Source organism: Acipenser ruthenus, chromosome 3 (assembly GCF_902713425.1).
Source record: "Acipenser ruthenus chromosome 3, fAciRut3.2 maternal haplotype, whole genome shotgun sequence".
In the NCBI taxonomy this organism is placed as follows: domain Eukaryota; kingdom Metazoa; phylum Chordata; class Actinopteri; order Acipenseriformes; family Acipenseridae; genus Acipenser; species Acipenser ruthenus.
The window spans coordinates 102,273,084-102,290,971 of NC_081191.1; the positions used below are offsets into that span (position 1 = coordinate 102,273,084).

Consider the following 17,888-nt stretch of genomic DNA (forward strand, 5'->3'; position numbering starts at 1 on the left):
TTTCTAATTGAAAACTGGTCTAATAGTCTTGCATTTCCTTCTAGTTGAGTCTAAGGGACAATGACCTTATTTCGATGCCTAAAGAGATTGGGGACCTGAGTCAGCTAAAGGAGCTCCATATCCAAGGGAACCGGCTCACAGTGTTGCCCCCTGAACTGGGTAAGCGACTGACAATACCATTCAATTTTAATTTCTAGGGCACCTGCAATGAACACAGCATCCTTAAGGTAGCAGTTGGGCCAAGATTCAATGTGTGGGTCCGTTTACAACCTCAAAATTTACAATAAGAGAACGACTATCAGTATCGATTTAGGTTCTGTTAATATATTTGAAATCCATACCATTTTCCAGCAGAGGAATAATACTTAAACCCCTACAGTAGCATCTCCCCTTGGCTTTCAATGGTGAAATGTATTGTGTAGAGCAATATTGATCACTATACATTACTAGACCCTGGTTGCTTAGCTAATAAAGGTCTGTAATGGATCTCCTCAGAGTGCTTGTCTGCACAGCTCTGCTGTTTTCATGACCCCATGGGCTTTGTTTCTAAATCGGCATTCCCAGAGGAATTTGGGCATGACCATTGAGATAAAAAAGGAACACGCTGTACAGTGGTGGCAATTCAAGCTGAACTGTTATTTCAAAGCACTCATTCTAAATGTTCTGCCTTATTTTCTTTAAAACTCCCAGTTTGAGGCAGAAATCTTTGTTTTCTAAATAGCATTGTAAAGCTATTTTGTTAAACATTTAAATATCGAATGCAATCAAGTCAAAGAAGGGAAAATGAATACATAGCACTGTGACATCAAGCCTTTCACCTTGTTTAGAGAATCAGCTCTTTGTACATTAGACTGCAGGCTTCTGATGTTACAGTTAGTTAGTTAGTTAGTTACAGTTTTTTGTATTTATTAATTTATTTATTTATTTATAACCTCAACAGCTTGCTAATACCTGTTGTATTATGTTTGACTAAACAGGCTTCAATATTTGTGTAGCAAAACCAGTATTGCTGTTGAGACGTTAAAGTTCACTAGATGATGTTCAAAACCTGAGCTATAGCGTACTGTTCAAGATGTAGCTGTAAGAGTGATGTGTGTTGCTCTGAAAAAATGCTATTGTGAGCTTGTCCTTCTTTAGCCCATTTATCATGCTTTACTAAATCTGACAGGCGTGCTCTGCTTTGTGCAGAATGTGACTTACTGTTTTATAAATGTTCCTTCTTACTGGTGTGGAATTAGAGACGCTGCAGTCTTCCTTGATGTAAAGGTCCCATTATATCTCCGGATTGTCACCAGCTTTACCTCGTTGCGTCACCAGATAAGAGGTAGAACCACCTGTGCTGAACTCAGTTATGGTTGGAGGCTTTCTAAAAATCATTCAATTTGAATACTTTCTCATATTTATTATTTATTTCTTAGCAGACGCCCTTATCTAGGGCGACTTACAATTGTTACAAGATATCACATTATTTTTTACATACAATTACATTATTTTTTACACATTATTTTTACAATTACCCATTTATACAGTTGGGTTTTTACTGGAGCAATCTAGGTAAAGTACCTTGCTCAAGGGTACAGCAGCAGTGTCCCCCACCTGGGATTGAACCCACGACCCTCCGGTCAAGAATCTAGAGCCCTAACCACTACTCCACACTGCTGCCCTGTATGCACAGATTTTACTGTTTTTACATAACATGGCGGTTTGATATATCTGTGAGCTGTTTCACCCTGTGGAAACCAGAAACAGTTTTGAAAAAGGGAATGACTTTTGTTAGGGCTGTGAGACAATTAAAAAAAAAAAAAAATCGTGATTAATCTAATTGAATAAATAATCTTAATTACTCTCGGTTTTAATCACATATTAAATTGATACAATTACTACATCCATCTAATTTAAATTTGTTTTATTACTGATGCTATTATTATTATTATTATTATTATTATTATTATTATTATTATTATTATTATCCTTAACTAAATAGAATTGTTTAAAATGTATTTATTTAACCAGGAAATGTACCCAACCAATACAATAAAATGTGCGGTTCAAGCTTGATCATCAGCATACAGAGATCAGAAAACAGAATAAATAGGATATCTATTTTTAAATGTGATTGTGGACTGAAATAAAAATAAATAAATTAGCTACAGTAGCACTTCTAGGAAAGGAACTGTTCATTGTGAAGAGAACACTTCATCACATCCAAAAACTGCAAACTAACAAGAAAAATTAGTAAGCTTTACATACTATGTGGAAAAAAAATATTTAAATATTATCATACTTAGCTTGATTCGTGGGCTTGCAACAATTTTACCCACATTTTAAAAATCATAAATGGTTCACTTTCCTCCGGTATAGTTCCCTCAGCACTGAAGGTAGCTGTGTTAAAGCCTATGCTTAAGAAACACAATTTGGACCCTAAAGTCCTCAATAAATATAGGCCAATCTCCAACCTACCATTATTAGATAAGGTTCTAGAGAGAGTTGTTACATTTCAATTACATTTCTAACTCTTAATGGTATATTCGAGCAGTTTCAGTCAGGTTTTCTTGCTGCACATAGCACCGAGACGGCCCTTGTCAGAGCTGTGAGCAATCTGCTGATAAGCTCTGACTCGGGCTTTTCCATCAGTTTTAATTCTTCTAGATCTAAGTGCTGCCTTTGATACTGTAGACCATTCCATCCTACTGAGTAATCTTGAAAGCACAGTAGGACTGTCTTGCCTTGTCCTATCCTTGTTCAAATCTTATCTTTCTGATAGGTTTCAGTTTGTCTCTATTGGGCAGGTAAAACCAGCATTATTGGAAGTTGTCGGTAGTGTTCCACAGGGCTCCATTCCAGGTCCCTTGTTGTTTTCATTATATATGCTACCATTAGGTGACACAGAGTGAACATCCATTGCTATTACTGATGATACCCAGCTATATTTGTCCCTAAAGCCTGGAATTTCTTCTGCCTGGGTGTTATTAGCTACTTGTCTTATCAAGCATTGGATGTCACAGAATGTTCTAATGTTGAATTCAGATAAAACAGAGGTTATGCTAGTGGGCTCACAGAACCAACTAAAAGGAAATGTGGGATTACATGAGCTTGACCCTTGCAGTCTCTCATCAAAACTTAAACTAGAAATTAAGAGTTTGGGGGTCATCTTTGATCCTGATCTCTCATTTGAGACTCCTATTAGGGAAGTTACTAAAGTGTCTTTTTACCATTTCAGAAATATAGCCAAACTTAGACCAATTATTTCTGTATCTGATGCCGAGAGACGAATACATGTTTAATCTAGAATTGATTATTGTAATGCACTTATTTCTGGTGTCCCAAACCGTGTGGTATCCCACTTGCAACTTGTTCAGAATACCGCCGCTAAACTTCTGACTAAAACCAGAAAAAGAGTTAACATATTACCCCTGTTTTGGCCTCTTTACACTGGCTCCCTGTGCAGTATAGAATTGATTTTAAGATTTTGCTGTTAACTTACAAGGCCCTGAATGGATTAGCACCTAGTTATTTGCAGGAGTTACTGACCCGGTATCTTCCAAACCGCACTCTGAAATCACAGGATGCGGGGCTGCTGGTTATTCCTAGGATCAACAAAAGCAACATAGGAGGTAGGGCTTTTTCTTGTAGAGCTCCTAAATTATGGAATGCTCTGCCTTCGTTTGTCAGGGAAGCTGGGACCGTTACAGTTTTCAAGTCAAGACTAAAAATGCACTTTTATAAAATGGCTTTCTTATCTTAGTGAGTTTTAATGTAACTTTCAAATTGCTGCTTTTGTATTGTGTATACTGTTATTTAAATCTGTTATTTAAATGGTCTGACTGTGGCAGTTGTATGTGTGACATGCTATACAAATGTATTGTGTTTTTTTTCTGCTATGTACTGTACAGTGCTTTGCGATTACTTTTGTATAAAATGCGCTATAGAAATAACTAAATAAATACTATTGAGATCAGACTTAGACACAAGTAGAGATAACCAGCTCACGCTTCTTAAGTTAGAAAGGATTTGAAGTTTGCCAAGGTAATGTATTTAGCAACGTTCATAAACCCCTAAGGCAATCGCAAAACACTTTTGCGGACAGTTAGTGTAATCAGGCGCACGTGTGATTTAGCAACTGTGTTTTAGTGCCCAACCAGCAAGTCAGCATTGGACATAGGCTGAACTTTAGGGGAGTGTCCTCATTTATATACAAATGTAGCAATTTAGCAAACCATCACCATCAATTGACAGTGAAAACCAGGTCTGAACTGTGTGCAAATTACATGGTCGACTATAAATACAGCTGAAACTACCAGGGAAGCAGGCAAAGAGAGAAAAAAAAGAGAAATAAAAGAAATATGGAGTGTGCACTGGATTTCTACGTGGCCAGACAAAGAGAGAGGAGGAGGAGGAGACGTCCCCAAATATTTAGAAGTCATCTGTCTTTTCTGAGCCTGTCTGACACACAATGTATGCAGCAATTTTGCCTCAACAGACAAACAATCACTAACATCTGCCAACTGCTTCAGGCTGACCTGGAAGGAGACGTGCTGAGAGCTCACTGTTTTTCTGTAGCATAAGGGTACCCGCTGCACTAACATTTTATGCCACTGGCTCGTTCCAGCGTACTGTGGGTTACTGTAAAGCCATAAATACTTGCAACCAAAATATTTGGCCAAATGCATTCATAAAACCTATTTTGCTCCAGAAATGTTGGCTATCTGTTGCAATATACAAAGTATTATTATTATTATTATTATTTATTTCTTAGCAGACGCCCTTATCCAGGGCGACTTACAATCGTAAGCAAATACATTAAGTGTTACAATACAAGTAATACAATAAGAGCAAGAAATACAATAACTTTTGTTCAAGCAAAGTACAAGTGTGACAAACCACAATTCAATAATACAGCAGATAATAGTGATAGTTACATCAGGATATGATTAAATACAAAATACTACAGGTTAAACACTTGGCAGATTACAGTATTCTGAAGTACAGGATTAAATGCAGTAAAATAGGGGGCAGATAAGAGCAAAATAAAGCACATTTAAATGAAGGGTGATAGTGTCCCAGGATACAAACAGAGGAGTTCTACAGGTGCTGTTTGAAGAGGTGAGTCTTAAGGAGGCACTGGAATGTGGTCAGGGACTGGTCAGTATGTATTGTTAGTGGAATTTGATTTTGTGCCAGAAATGTTTGCGTTTTTTGTCATACGCAAAAAAAGTATAATAAAAGGCTTTCAAATATTTATGGCTTTACAGTATACTTTATGGCTTTACAGTAGTCTGCTGTATCGGGTGCAGTGCGAGGTGTATCTGCAGCTTTAGTAAAGCTGGCAGGAGAATTCATCCATTTCCCTGTCTCTCACGAGCTCCAACAAAATACAATGTATGGGTTTCTTGGGAGGTATGGGTTTCCTGAGAACCATCGATTGCACACATGTGCAGCTATGCTCACCAACACAGAATAGGCACCTGTACATAAATCATAAGGGGACCTAGCCTGTCAACATGCAAGTAGTGTGTGATGCCAACAACTACATCACAAATGTGTATGCAAACCATCCTGACTCTGCTCATTAGTCGTTTATCCACGGTAATTCGCAGGTGATAGCTGCGTTTCAGCGGGATGACAGTCTGAGAGGCTGGTTGATAGGGGACAACGGGTATCCACTGAAGCGGTGGCTACTGAGACCGCTGCTCAACCCCACGACCCCTGCCGAAGATATAATCGTACCTTTAAATGTGCTCGTACTGTAATTGAGTGAACATTTGGAATCCTCAAAATGTGATTCCGATGTTTGGATGTCTCTGGGGGAACACTACAGTACAGGGTTTGAGGGAAGCAGATGCTGAATTGAAGCCCCAGTGGTAGTGGTTGCAGATGCTGCAGTGCCAGGCAGATCATACAAAGCCTTACCAATTATTATTATTATTATTATTATTATTATTATTATTATTATTATTATTATTTCATAAGTATTCACTCTCCACCTCCCAGGCTGCTAAAAAAAAATTTAAAAAAAGAATAATAATTTGTAGCCTTGCTTGAGGGGCTTGGTCATCCTCCTCACTTGGGCTGCTGGACATTTTTAATTTTTTTGTGCTTTTGTCTCCTTTCTTCTTTTTTGGGGGTTTCAAAATGCCCTCCGTTCGCTATGGCAGACGCACAGGGTGCTGTTAACACTAGAACTGCAGAGATTTCGGACTACATACAACCGCTTCTTGAAGGATCCCAGGGTGTCAGCTTCAACAACATTACAAAAATGGCTTCATTATGAAAATGAAAAACAAACAATTGGATACAACTTAATATTTTTATTTTCAGAGCAGAAACACCATATTTACATTGAAAATTAAACTTTTTTCTTATTTTTTTCAAAACGAGCACATATACATAAACATTAAAAACTGTAATAAAATAAACTTTACGCAATAAACTTCTGTGTAAACAGGTGTAGAAAGCTGTATGCACATATAAAATTATAAAACATAAATAACTAGTTGTAAAAATAGCATAAAACAAAAATAAAACATTACTTATGCAACGTGAAAGCGCTTTGAGTGAAACCGAGTTCAAAGGCGCTGTTTGTCTGTTCAGAGTTCTATTACAGCTTTCTAAGTACAATTTACGCAGAAAACACGCTTTTAAACTGTACCAGTGCATTTGCCACAGACTGCCTTTTCACAACAGGTGCAGACATCACAAGTTATGTTTTTATTGCATTTACCAACCTGGCATTGTCTTAATTCCGTGTGCCAGTAGGCGCAGCGCTGGCTGAAGGTTGAGGGGCATTTGCCAGCCGGCTTTCGTGCCTCTTATCAAAATGTTTCTGCTGTAGCTCCAGGGCTAGCTGCAAAATGAAGCCCCTCCGAGTGATTGTGTTGCCGGTGCACTCCTTGTACAAAACCAAAGCGTTGATGGCTGCCAGGTCCAAAACATTATAAAAAATCAGCCACAGACCACCTGCAAGTACCACCTTTGACAGAATACAGCCGTGCCATTTGATCCAGTGTATCCACACCGTACTTCGTTGCGTTGTAAAATGGCTTTTGTTTAGCATCAGCACCGATCGTCACTGGCTTGTGCAGAGAGCTTTCAAGCACTCAACAGGATTATAACACGTTATTTCACAATGACGTTGATTTTATTACAAATTGTCGGCTATATTGTCTTGATTTCAATATGCCACATAAACTGCGGGTCTGGCGGTTGAAGAAGCAAGTGCTTATAACTTGCTCATTTTTACGATTCTGCAGCTGAAACACCGTATGGGTATTTAATTCAAATATTTATTAACACTTACAAACGGACATGCACGAGATATTCACATACGCGGAGATATTTAAATTCGAATTGCAAAAGACGTTCAAAAAGCGGCTGTGACGGTGCTAGTGTTAATGGGAATGTTGAATCCTTATTGGTTGTAACCATACCCCTCCACCCCCCACTGTGCTTTGATTGGCTGGGCGCATGATTCACTATTTGATATGCGTTAGCCCACGCATGAGACCCGACTTCTAAGTTAAAGTACAGTATCTGCAGACATGTTTCGCCCTGTTTGGGGCACATCAGTGCAGTGCTGTGAATGTAGAAGCCTTTAGGTGACTTTCACGCAATTTGATTGGTTCATGTAATGCTGAAATTTGCATAATTCCAAATTACCAATTTTTTATATATATATATATATATATATATATATATATATATATATATATATATAGATATAGTGTGAGTATATATATGTATATATCTGTGTGTATATATATATATATATATATATATATATATATATACATACATACATACATACATACATACATACATACATACATACATACATACATACATATATGCAGTAAAAAAATGTTTAGCAAATAATGCAAGGGTAGTACACAGTGCTTTCTTTTTTTTGGGGGGATTTGTGTAACGCTGTGTCCGGATTTTGTTTTGTTTCCCAAGCTTTTTGTTATTACGTTTTTTTGGCTGCTAAATGAGGCGGGCTGTGTATAAAATGTATTTTTCTGAATGATCTTGTTCTCTTATTTGGTTTTAATAAAATCTTTAGATTTTCGTATACCTTGCAAAATATTTGTTCATCTTTTATTAATACCAATGTTCTAGGGAGGTATGTTTTTTTTTAGTTGTAAGTTTCAAGTAAAGAATACAATGAGCTAATTTGCAATAGCAAAACAAACCTTTGAATGACACATGATCCTTGGTCAGAAGGGTTACCGCTAATCGCTGTGCTGTCTGGCTTACCCAGGTGGCCTTATCCTAGCAACTGAGCAATGAACAGCAAGAGCCTGCTTCCAGCCAGCCATCATATATTGTTAGAAACAGCAGTTTTAGCTTATTAGGTTCTCTTTGTCACATTGCTTAATCCCGCTGCCTGCTGCTTGATCCTTGTTAGAACGCCAGAAATGCTCAAGTCTAATAAAGGAGATGGGTGTGTGAGACTTCTAGCTGGGAGCAGTGAAGCGAGAGGCTGTTAGGGTTCTTGCTGTCTGACTGACATCGGGGGTCAAACCCATTCAGCATGCTAGTGTTTAATAGAACATACCTCACTGAGCTGGCAGAGAAGCTTGTGAAGAACTTGGGACTTGTTGATCGACTGGTTTGAAGCAACTGTCATTCCTTTAAACATTGTGACAGTCAGAGTACAGTATTTGTGAAAGGTGAAGCATCCATTTCTGAGGCTTTTTCCAGATAAATTTAGACTTGTTAAATATGATTTTAACTGTTTCTTTCACCAATGTTACACCATTTTTTAGAAGCTTTAAAATACAGTACCGTATTCAAAGAAACAAAAAATAAAATAAGGAATCCTCTATAGAGGTTGGTAGTCTTTTGTTGTTCTCTGATTTGGTTATTTCAATCCAGAGATGGACTTGGATTGTTGCATTGTTTAGTGTATTTTAATTTAATGCCTTGTGTGTCATTCAAGCTTAGAATCACGCGTCTATAATTATTTTACTGCGGCAGTATGATGCTATATAAAACAGACCGGGATAGTTTTAATTCAATAACAAAATAATAAAAGTATATTGGAGTGATATATTTTTATTATTAATATTTAAGAGCATCACTGATAAAAACATGATTAATTGTAAATTAAACTGATATATCTGGTAATATGTTATGTGAAAGAAAGTCTGCTTCCAGCTTGTAAGATGTTGTCACCTCTATTGACGGCTGGTGTCGCCAGTCCTAAAACAAAATTGTCTAGAGGGAGAGAGCTGAGCAATTTAGCTTTCCTAACAAATTTCGACCAATACATTTGTGTCTGCCTTTTCAATACTACGCTGAAGAATGTAGGATTTAACTTGGCCAAAACAGAAACAATAATAATAGTTTCAACTCAGTGAAGAACTTCCCATGTTCTTATTTAGATAAAAGTTTGCTGATATTTAATTGAAATCATATAAACTCTACATCATGTAATGTAAATGTAGGGGCATTGATGTGCTTTTACTGTACTCTGCAGACTTTCAGCACTGTAATCCTTAAGAAATGTAATTCGCCTCAGGAGTCCCTTGATGAGCTGCAGCAGTGCCAGAGAATCTGGCAAACAACCCAAACTAATAGTTTTGTCTTGTATTAATATTTCAGGTAACCTGGATCTGACAGGTCCCAAACAGGTCTTCAAAGCCGAGAACAACCCCTGGGTCACTCCCATTGCAGACCAGTTCCAGTTGGGAGTGTCTCACGTTTTTGAATATGTTCGTTCAGAAACCTACAAATAGTAAGTACATTAAAAAATACTTTATTCTTTTTAGACGTATCTGTTCTGTGTATTTCTGCATGTCAACCCTCACTTAATATACAGGCCGATAAAGAAGCTAGACTGAATGACTTGCAGAATCCCATATTTTCACTCCTAGCCACTGTGGGTCAATACCTTCCCCTGGTTAGTAGCAGTAGCTGTCTTAACTGGCTTGTCAGTGATGTATCAACTGGTTCCCGTGAGAGAAACAGCTCTCCTCGCTATCTTCAAAGGGAATGACCCCCCTCCCCCCCATGGGCCGCATATCATAGTGTCCTGCTGGGACCCTCAGACTAATGGCAGCAAAGCACCATGAATAGTATTACTACTATTCTTCTCATTGCATTTTTTTAAACGTTCTGTGGTTAAATATCCAAAGTGAACATGCTTACCAAACTGCTAGGAAAGTTAAAGGACTATAGCCATACCACCTTGGATTCGGATTTACTAAAATCTCAATAACACAGTGTCCATGGAGTAGTGGTTAAGGCTTTGGACTCTTGACCGGAGGGTTGTGGGTTCAATCCCAGGTGGAGGACACTGCTGCTGTACCCTTGAGCAAGGTACTTTACCTAGATTGCTCCAGTAAAAACCCAATTGTATAAATGGGTAATTGTATGTAAAAAATAATGTGATATCTTGTAACAATTGTAAGTCGCCCTGGATAAGGGCCTCTGCTAAGAAATAAAATAAATAAATAAATAAATAAATAAATAAAAATAAAAAAATCTTGTACTAGTTTAAAAATCTCACTCTGCACTTGCTAACTTTCAATTCCTCACCTCCCATTTCTGGATTAGCTCTTAGATAAATACATTTTTACTATGATGCTAGAAAAAAAAATTAATATGTGACATACATATATGTTCTGCAAGAAAGTATGCAATTTTGAAAAGACAAATGAGCAATAGGCTAGCAGTGTTGTAAAACTGTCCCTTTATGGCCGACTAAGAACCAGCTTAATGATGTGGTCATAGTCAACACATTTAGGCACAATAAGAATGATTAATTGTGTGAGTAACTTAACACGGTAACACTGACTTTAGCAAACAAGCTAGATAAACTAATCCTATATTCTGCAGAGACACATGTGCACCTGATAGTTGATGAGCTAGGCTTGCAGCACTGAAATAGTGCACTTGGGTTTTTTCAGCTTTTCTGAAGCTACAAGCTCTATCTGCTTTACTGAAACCTTTTGTTCTCATTAAATAAACCATAAAGCTGAGTGAAGGGTGTTGTAACTCCTTTGGATTTCTGTACCCTTTTGGTGAATTGAGCTCATGTACACAGTGGATTCATACTGCTAGAGCACTTTGAATGCCTGTCTCTTGATTTACAGTAACACCCCACCACGTTATTAAGAAGATAGAAGCAAAGGAAAATCAACATCATTTAACATGTATTAGGAGTGATGATTGCGATGATTGTGTTGTGCAGGTTGTTAATCTTCAAGTTTAATCAGAATGTTTTGAATTGCAAAGAGTGTAAGCTAATCTTCCTGTCCATAACCATGTGGGTTGTGGTGGCTTGTCTCGGGTCTTTATGCAGTTTACATAAACTGTGCTGAGCAACTGCTTCTAAACAAGTCAAATTCTTTTTGTAGAGATGTAATATGTTTTTGTTCTTCGTGCCTTTAACCAAGTCTCAAAGTGACCTTTTTTTTTTTTTGTAAACACATTCTCAGAGGAACTAAATGTCTAACATAGAAAGAGATGATGGATTGTATAATTTAGTGGCTGTACAATACCCAGGTCATCATGTAGAAAGGACTAAAAATCTCCTGGCTAAAGCTTGTAGTACAGTACTCCAGTCTCAGAAGAGGAAAACAAGTGCATTTTGTACAAGGCTGTGTAATTGTTGTGTAGGTGTACAAACAAATGAGTCTAGTTCTTCGATTATGCATGTTGGCATACATGACTGTATGGGCTATGGACACACAATTGTATGATTTGACCTCACCCAGATATTACTGATACTTGGAAAGGAAAAGCACTATATCCATATTACATTTTAATTTTGATTTAAGAGATGTATATATGTGAGAAGATACTGCAATAGCAGGTCTTCCTTTTGTACGATTTCTCTCGGGGCGGGGGGGACGGGCATTGCTGTTATCTCACTGACACTCGTATATCAGAGTAAATGTGCAGCCTGGTTCAGATCGCTGGCTGCCACTTCATTTCCAGTGCTTTTTCTGATGGCTGATACCTGGATGTCTCCCCTTCTTTTCTTGTAAAGATAACAAAACAGGTTGGAGTAAAGAGCCCTTGACAAGATGGTTAATGAAAGGAAGGAAGTGACACTTGTCGAGGTTCCATCAGGAACAGTGGATTGAGATCAAAGCTGTCTTTTAAAAACTGATGGGCTGACTTGCATCATACGAGAGCTTTTGACAAAAAGCTGCTGAAAGCATTTGGCATTTATAAGTGGCTTTCGAATCTGCTGTGAACCTGTGTGAACTCATCATGGAGGCGGAATGAACCTGTATGTCTGTCTGTGCCCAGGCCTGTTTGCACCTGTTTGATTCACAGTAAAGCCCAGAAATAGGAACAGTTGGAAATATATACCGCCCCCCTTTATAATGCCACCCTTGAATACCGCCAGCTATTCTAACAAATATCACCAATATAAAAACAGTGCTGTTTTTCCCTGTTATATCACCACCCCTTTGTCCGCCACCCGCCAACTTCCCAAGTTAAGCAAATGTAAATATAAGCATTGTAGTTTCCCTCATTGTAGCACCAGCGAAATAATCATGGCCAATTAAAATAACAAAGTTATGCAGTTAACCGTTGACTCGCTTTCCTGATTCGTTGTTAACTGAACGTTCATACCAATGTCATCAACACTCCCTCTCCCAAAGCAAAACAGAAAGTACAACGAATCAACCCTGCATTTAACACCAGAGAAAAACTGCATGTATGCATCTGAAAATAAGAAAGCAAGACATTGCAAATGTTTTCTCGTCTAAGTGAGGCATATACTGTTAATCGGAGGACAATTGGAGACACTATAGTGGATAAAAACAAATGGCTTACCTTGATGGAACGGGTCAATTTGTTTAACCTGAAAAAGGCTTGACAGAGTCTAAAAATAAGTGACTTTTATAACCCACAGTAAATGTTAAAAAAAAAAAAAAAAGTACGGTCAGAGGTTTGTTTCTTTCCGTCCAAGTTTTGCACAAATGAAGGCTGATTTAAACTAAAGCATCACTTTTGTAAACAGCAGATTTTTTTTTTTTTTTTACTTTTCGTTTAAGTGTTTGCCTGTACATATTCAATGTTTTTTAACTCCTTAAAAAATAATGCTGTTGAGCTTAAATTGCTTTGTGAAATAAATAGATGGCATCGTTCAGCGGGGGATAGTATTCAGCAGGCTTGCAGTCATGCCATTTCAATCACCAGTACAGTAAAAAAAATAATAATAATAATAATTAAAAAATCGTATGCTTTTTTGTTTTTATGGAATTGTTGTTTTGGATGATTTGACACTAAATTAGTGTTTTATTTATTTATTTATTTATTATTTATTTATATATATTTATTTTAAGTATAAACTGTTCCTCAAAAGTAACCATGTATGATTCATACAAATAGGAAAATATGATAAAACGTCACTAGTAGACCTACTGTTGTGTTAAGAACTAGTACTGTCGTTTTAAAAAAGATTAATGTTTTATTAAAAATGGCCTGGAGATACTGCAATTGTATAACTAAAAAACTAAAATGTTTGAGTTTATTAAATATTTATTACTTGTTTTCAGCTCTTGAACAGTTGTAGTTCAAGTTACTTTTCAAATGTTACAGCTAACTTGAAATATGCAACTGTTCAAGAGTTGAAAACAAGTAAAAATGTCTAATTAAGCAAATTATTATTTCAATTAAGAGTCTAGTTAAGTAATTGAGAGTTCAGTTGGAATGAAAACCAGCAGACACAGGGGGTCCCCAGGACCGAGTTTGAGAAGCCCTGCTATACACGGTGCATCTCGTATAGTTCGATTTGAAATGAGAATTAATAAAATAACTACAGCGTTATTTTTATGAAAACAATCTGACCACAAACTGTTAACTATACTTTTAGGTATTGGCTTCTACTCTCTAATTTGACAACTTAAATATCAAAAGTTGTGAAATGTACATTATACAGAATTAACTCAAAAATCAATAATGAACAACTTGGTTTCACACAGAAATCAAACTTTTTTTATTTGTTTAGCATGCAAAAACACACGCGTTGAAAGTTCTGCTGATAAGCTTGTTATCCCGGATAACCTGAGCTTTAAAGCCAGTTGAACGAGAACTCATTTTTTGCTTCTGACTCATTGTGCAGAGTGCACTGATACTGTAACCAGTTGCACTTGGTAGTTGCGAAGGAATGAATTAACTATCCGTTTCCAGTCAGATTTCAGGCACGTGAAACAACAGTGTTGAGTTATTCACTATTCTTTTTAATAGTTTTTATCCCTTTGGTACCGGTAATAAGTGTTGAGTTACGAGTAAAGCATGGTGTCGAATTAAAAAAATAAGGCAGGATGCATATATTTTATATGGAGAGTGACAAAGTGGTTTGCAGTGCGCAGGTGTAGAGGTGATGCAGTGTTCACGTAATGACAAACAACAACGTTCACGGTGCAATGATGATTTATTTATAATCCAAAGTCACTTGACAACTGTAAATAATAATCACTGGCAATACACAGCTATGTGTACTGCTCAGTAAAACCCACAAGGTTCAGTCCCGAAATAATAATTACCATAAATACACACACAGAAAACATACGGTCACAAGTCCAAAGTGAGTGATTTTTAAGTGCGAGTGGTGAAGTACATGTATTTGTGAACAGTGGTGCAGTGTTGTCCAAGTTGGTGCTGGCCTTTAGCGACAGCTCCTGGTAAGTGTTAGCCATCTAACAAGAACAAACCTTTTACAATTAGTGTGACAAAACAAACACTAAACACTAGCGAGTGCAATCGTTTTTTCTCCAATCCACGATTGCCACATTGCTTCCCGTCTGGGGCGATGACTTTGTGTACTGTGGCTCCGCCCTCTTCCTCGATGTCTGACTTCCGACTGACCCTGGAATGAACTGTCAAACCATCCAGTCTGGGGCACACTGTTCCCTTTACACAGCGCTCTCCCAGGTCGGGTGGGAGATTTATAACCAAAATTAATTGTTTCTCTGTCACAGGAGAAAATTCCGAACCAAGACTGTCTGTCGAATTAAGAGAAGGTGTCAAGTTATCCACCAGTCGAGTTAACCAAGGTTGACTGTATATAAACATAGTTTCATTATATCAGGTATTTGATCTTTAAATCCCAAACCATCTGTTTTGTAACGTTGTTGTGTTTTTTATATATATACAGTGTATGTATATATATATATATATATATATATATATATAATATATATATATATATATATATATAGGGTTGACACCTAGAACTTTTAAGAAAGTTACTTGCTATACGTAATAATGCAAGGTGACCTTGTTTTTGCTCAGGTGGCTGACATGCTCACCAATGCCATATTCCCATCTACAGCCTACAGTCCAATCTGCAATCTGACATTACGTAGAAGTCAAAGATTACCTTTATGTAATAAATAGCAACCATACAAAAAAATGGATCATTTCCAACTGCCGATATTTTTCTGACGATATAATATATTCACAGCCGTCATCCATCGGACTGGACACTCATTAGATAACTTCACCCCATCGTCCTGCTAGCCTGCAGTCCCAACTGGGGCTGAGAGAGTTTCTTAAAAATACACGTTTGCTATAACATGTACTTCCTTCAAAACTGCGCACATAACACCTATACAGCCAATGGCGATGCATGGCAGGAACGATAGCTGGAATTATTTTGTTAGCATCAACCATTTTAAGACCCGTTTAACTTTTAAGGGCAAGCAGGAGGGAGATTGCTGAGCACAGATACAGCTGCTGAAAACCAACCGACATGCTTGTTATCACCCGTCTAAATGAGGTTATTCTTTGGCAGAAGCTGTCTTGTAGGGATTGTAATTCATGTTCTTGTTACCTCCAGCTCAGTAATGAAACTGATTCTGTCATATCATACTACTCAGCATAGTGTCACTTAGCTGCTGATACCAACATAAGTAGCTATGGAAGGGCAGCAGTGTGGAGTAGTGGTTAGGGCTCTGGACTCTTGACCGGAGGGTTGTGGGTTCAATCCCCAGTGGGGGACACTGCTGTTGTACCCTTGAGCAAGGTACTTTACCTAGATTGCTCCAGTAAAAACCCAACTGTATAAATGCCTAATTGTATGTAAGATAATGTGATTTCTGTATAATGTGAAATAATGTATAATGTGATATCTTGTAACAATTGTAAGTCGCCCTGGATAAGAGCGTCTGCTAAGAAATAAATAATAATAATAATATGCTGGCTGTTGCTACATATCAATGGCCTAGGTAATTATGTCCTCCTGTTTTGATTGAGTTGTGTATTACTTCAAAAACAGCAGTCATTTAATTCAAAATATAAATAATAAAATAAAACACACAAATAAAAAAGACAAATACAGTCTGAAAAGGTCAACATTGCAAGCATATATTGCTATTATTACACTACAAGGATGCCAATGCCTTTGTTTGTGATTTAAACGTTAATTTTGTATGATTAGACATTAAACCTGTTAAATGGGTTTACAAGCCTGTCTTGTCTCTGGGAGTTCAAATCGCAGTCCCAGCGGAAGAATGTAGCAAAAGTGTCATGATAGTTGGGCTGCAATTAACAGAGTGATAAGCAGACAGAAAAGCAACATTCTCATTTATATGACTGATAAAAATGGTTAACATTTCATTAGCCATGCTGATTGGCAGGTGTTTATTAAAAAAAGGTGTTTGAACTTTGAAACTCTGAAAACCATGTGTAGTATAGCCATTTGATTTTGTTCCGTCACCACAGTCTTAAACTGGCACAGACATACAAAAGACAAATACAAGTAGTAAAGAAGTAAATTAAATCTAACAATATGTATTTATGAATGTAACAGACCAAAAGGTGCTGTATATTCAGCGATATTACGCTTTATGATACACTAGACTATTGAAATCAACTCTCCTTTTTTCTGTACAATATTAGTTGACGTATTTTTATTTCCCCAAATGGACACCAGAGACAAGACAGGCTTGTAAACCCATTTAACAGGTTTAATGGCTGGCTCCCATCACACCTGCACACTATTTTCCTTATTTCCTATTAATGTTGCCATATGCATTTCATGATTATTCTGCTCTCTTGGATTCACGGTCAGTAATGGTGCAATCAGTTTCCATAGCTTTATGATCTTGTACTGTAGATTGTAGAAATTAGTATCATTAAATATTAACTGCAAACATAATAAAGTAAGAGGATGCATTTTCAAATTGCTGTGCATATTTGACAGCACATTGCTGATTTATAGATGGAAATGATGCATCTGACAGTGCTTTGCTGACAAAGATGAACATTTTGCCATACCGGTACTTGATTATTTTTTTCTTAAATGGTTTAGTCAATTCTGTCTGCACCAGTGCACCTCTTAGTATTTGATGATTTCTAATCATACAAAGTTAACGTTTAAATCACAAACAAAGGCATTGGCATCCTTGTAGTGTAATAATAGCAATATATGCTTGCAATGTTGACCTTTTCAGACTGTATTTGTCTTTTTTATTTGTGTGTTTTATTTTATTATTTATATTTTGAATTAAATGACTGCTGTTTTTGAAGTAATACACAACTCAATCAAAACAGGAGGACATAATTACCTAGGCCATTGATATGTAGCAACAGCCAGCATATTATTATTATTATTATTATTATTATTTATTTCTTAGCAGACGCCCTTATCCAGGGCGACTTACAATTGTTACAAGATATCACATTATACATTATTTCACATTATACAGATATCACATTATCTTACATACAATTAGCCATTTATACAGTTGGGTTTTTACTGGAGCAATCTAGGTAAAGTACCTTGCTCAAGGGTACAACAGCAGTGTCCCCCACTGGGGATTGAACCCACAACCCTCCGGTCAAGAGTCCAGAGCCCTAACCACTACTCCACACTGCTGCCCTTCCATAGCTACTTATGTTGGTATCAGCAGCTAAGTGAC

The 17,888-nt window shown here is 37.2% G+C and overlaps 1 protein-coding gene across 1 annotated transcript in view; it reads left to right on the forward strand.

The window, feature by feature from the left end:
• LOC117435363 (ras suppressor protein 1-like) overlaps positions 1-17,888 on the forward strand; it is a 53,926-nt gene that overhangs the window by 22,418 nt on the left and 13,620 nt on the right. The window contains exons 7-8 of the mRNA XM_034058456.3: positions 45-159; positions 9,604-9,736. Of these exons, the coding sequence (XP_033914347.1) occupies positions 45-159; positions 9,604-9,736 (248 nt within the window). The remainder of the gene's footprint in view (positions 1-44; positions 160-9,603; positions 9,737-17,888) is intronic.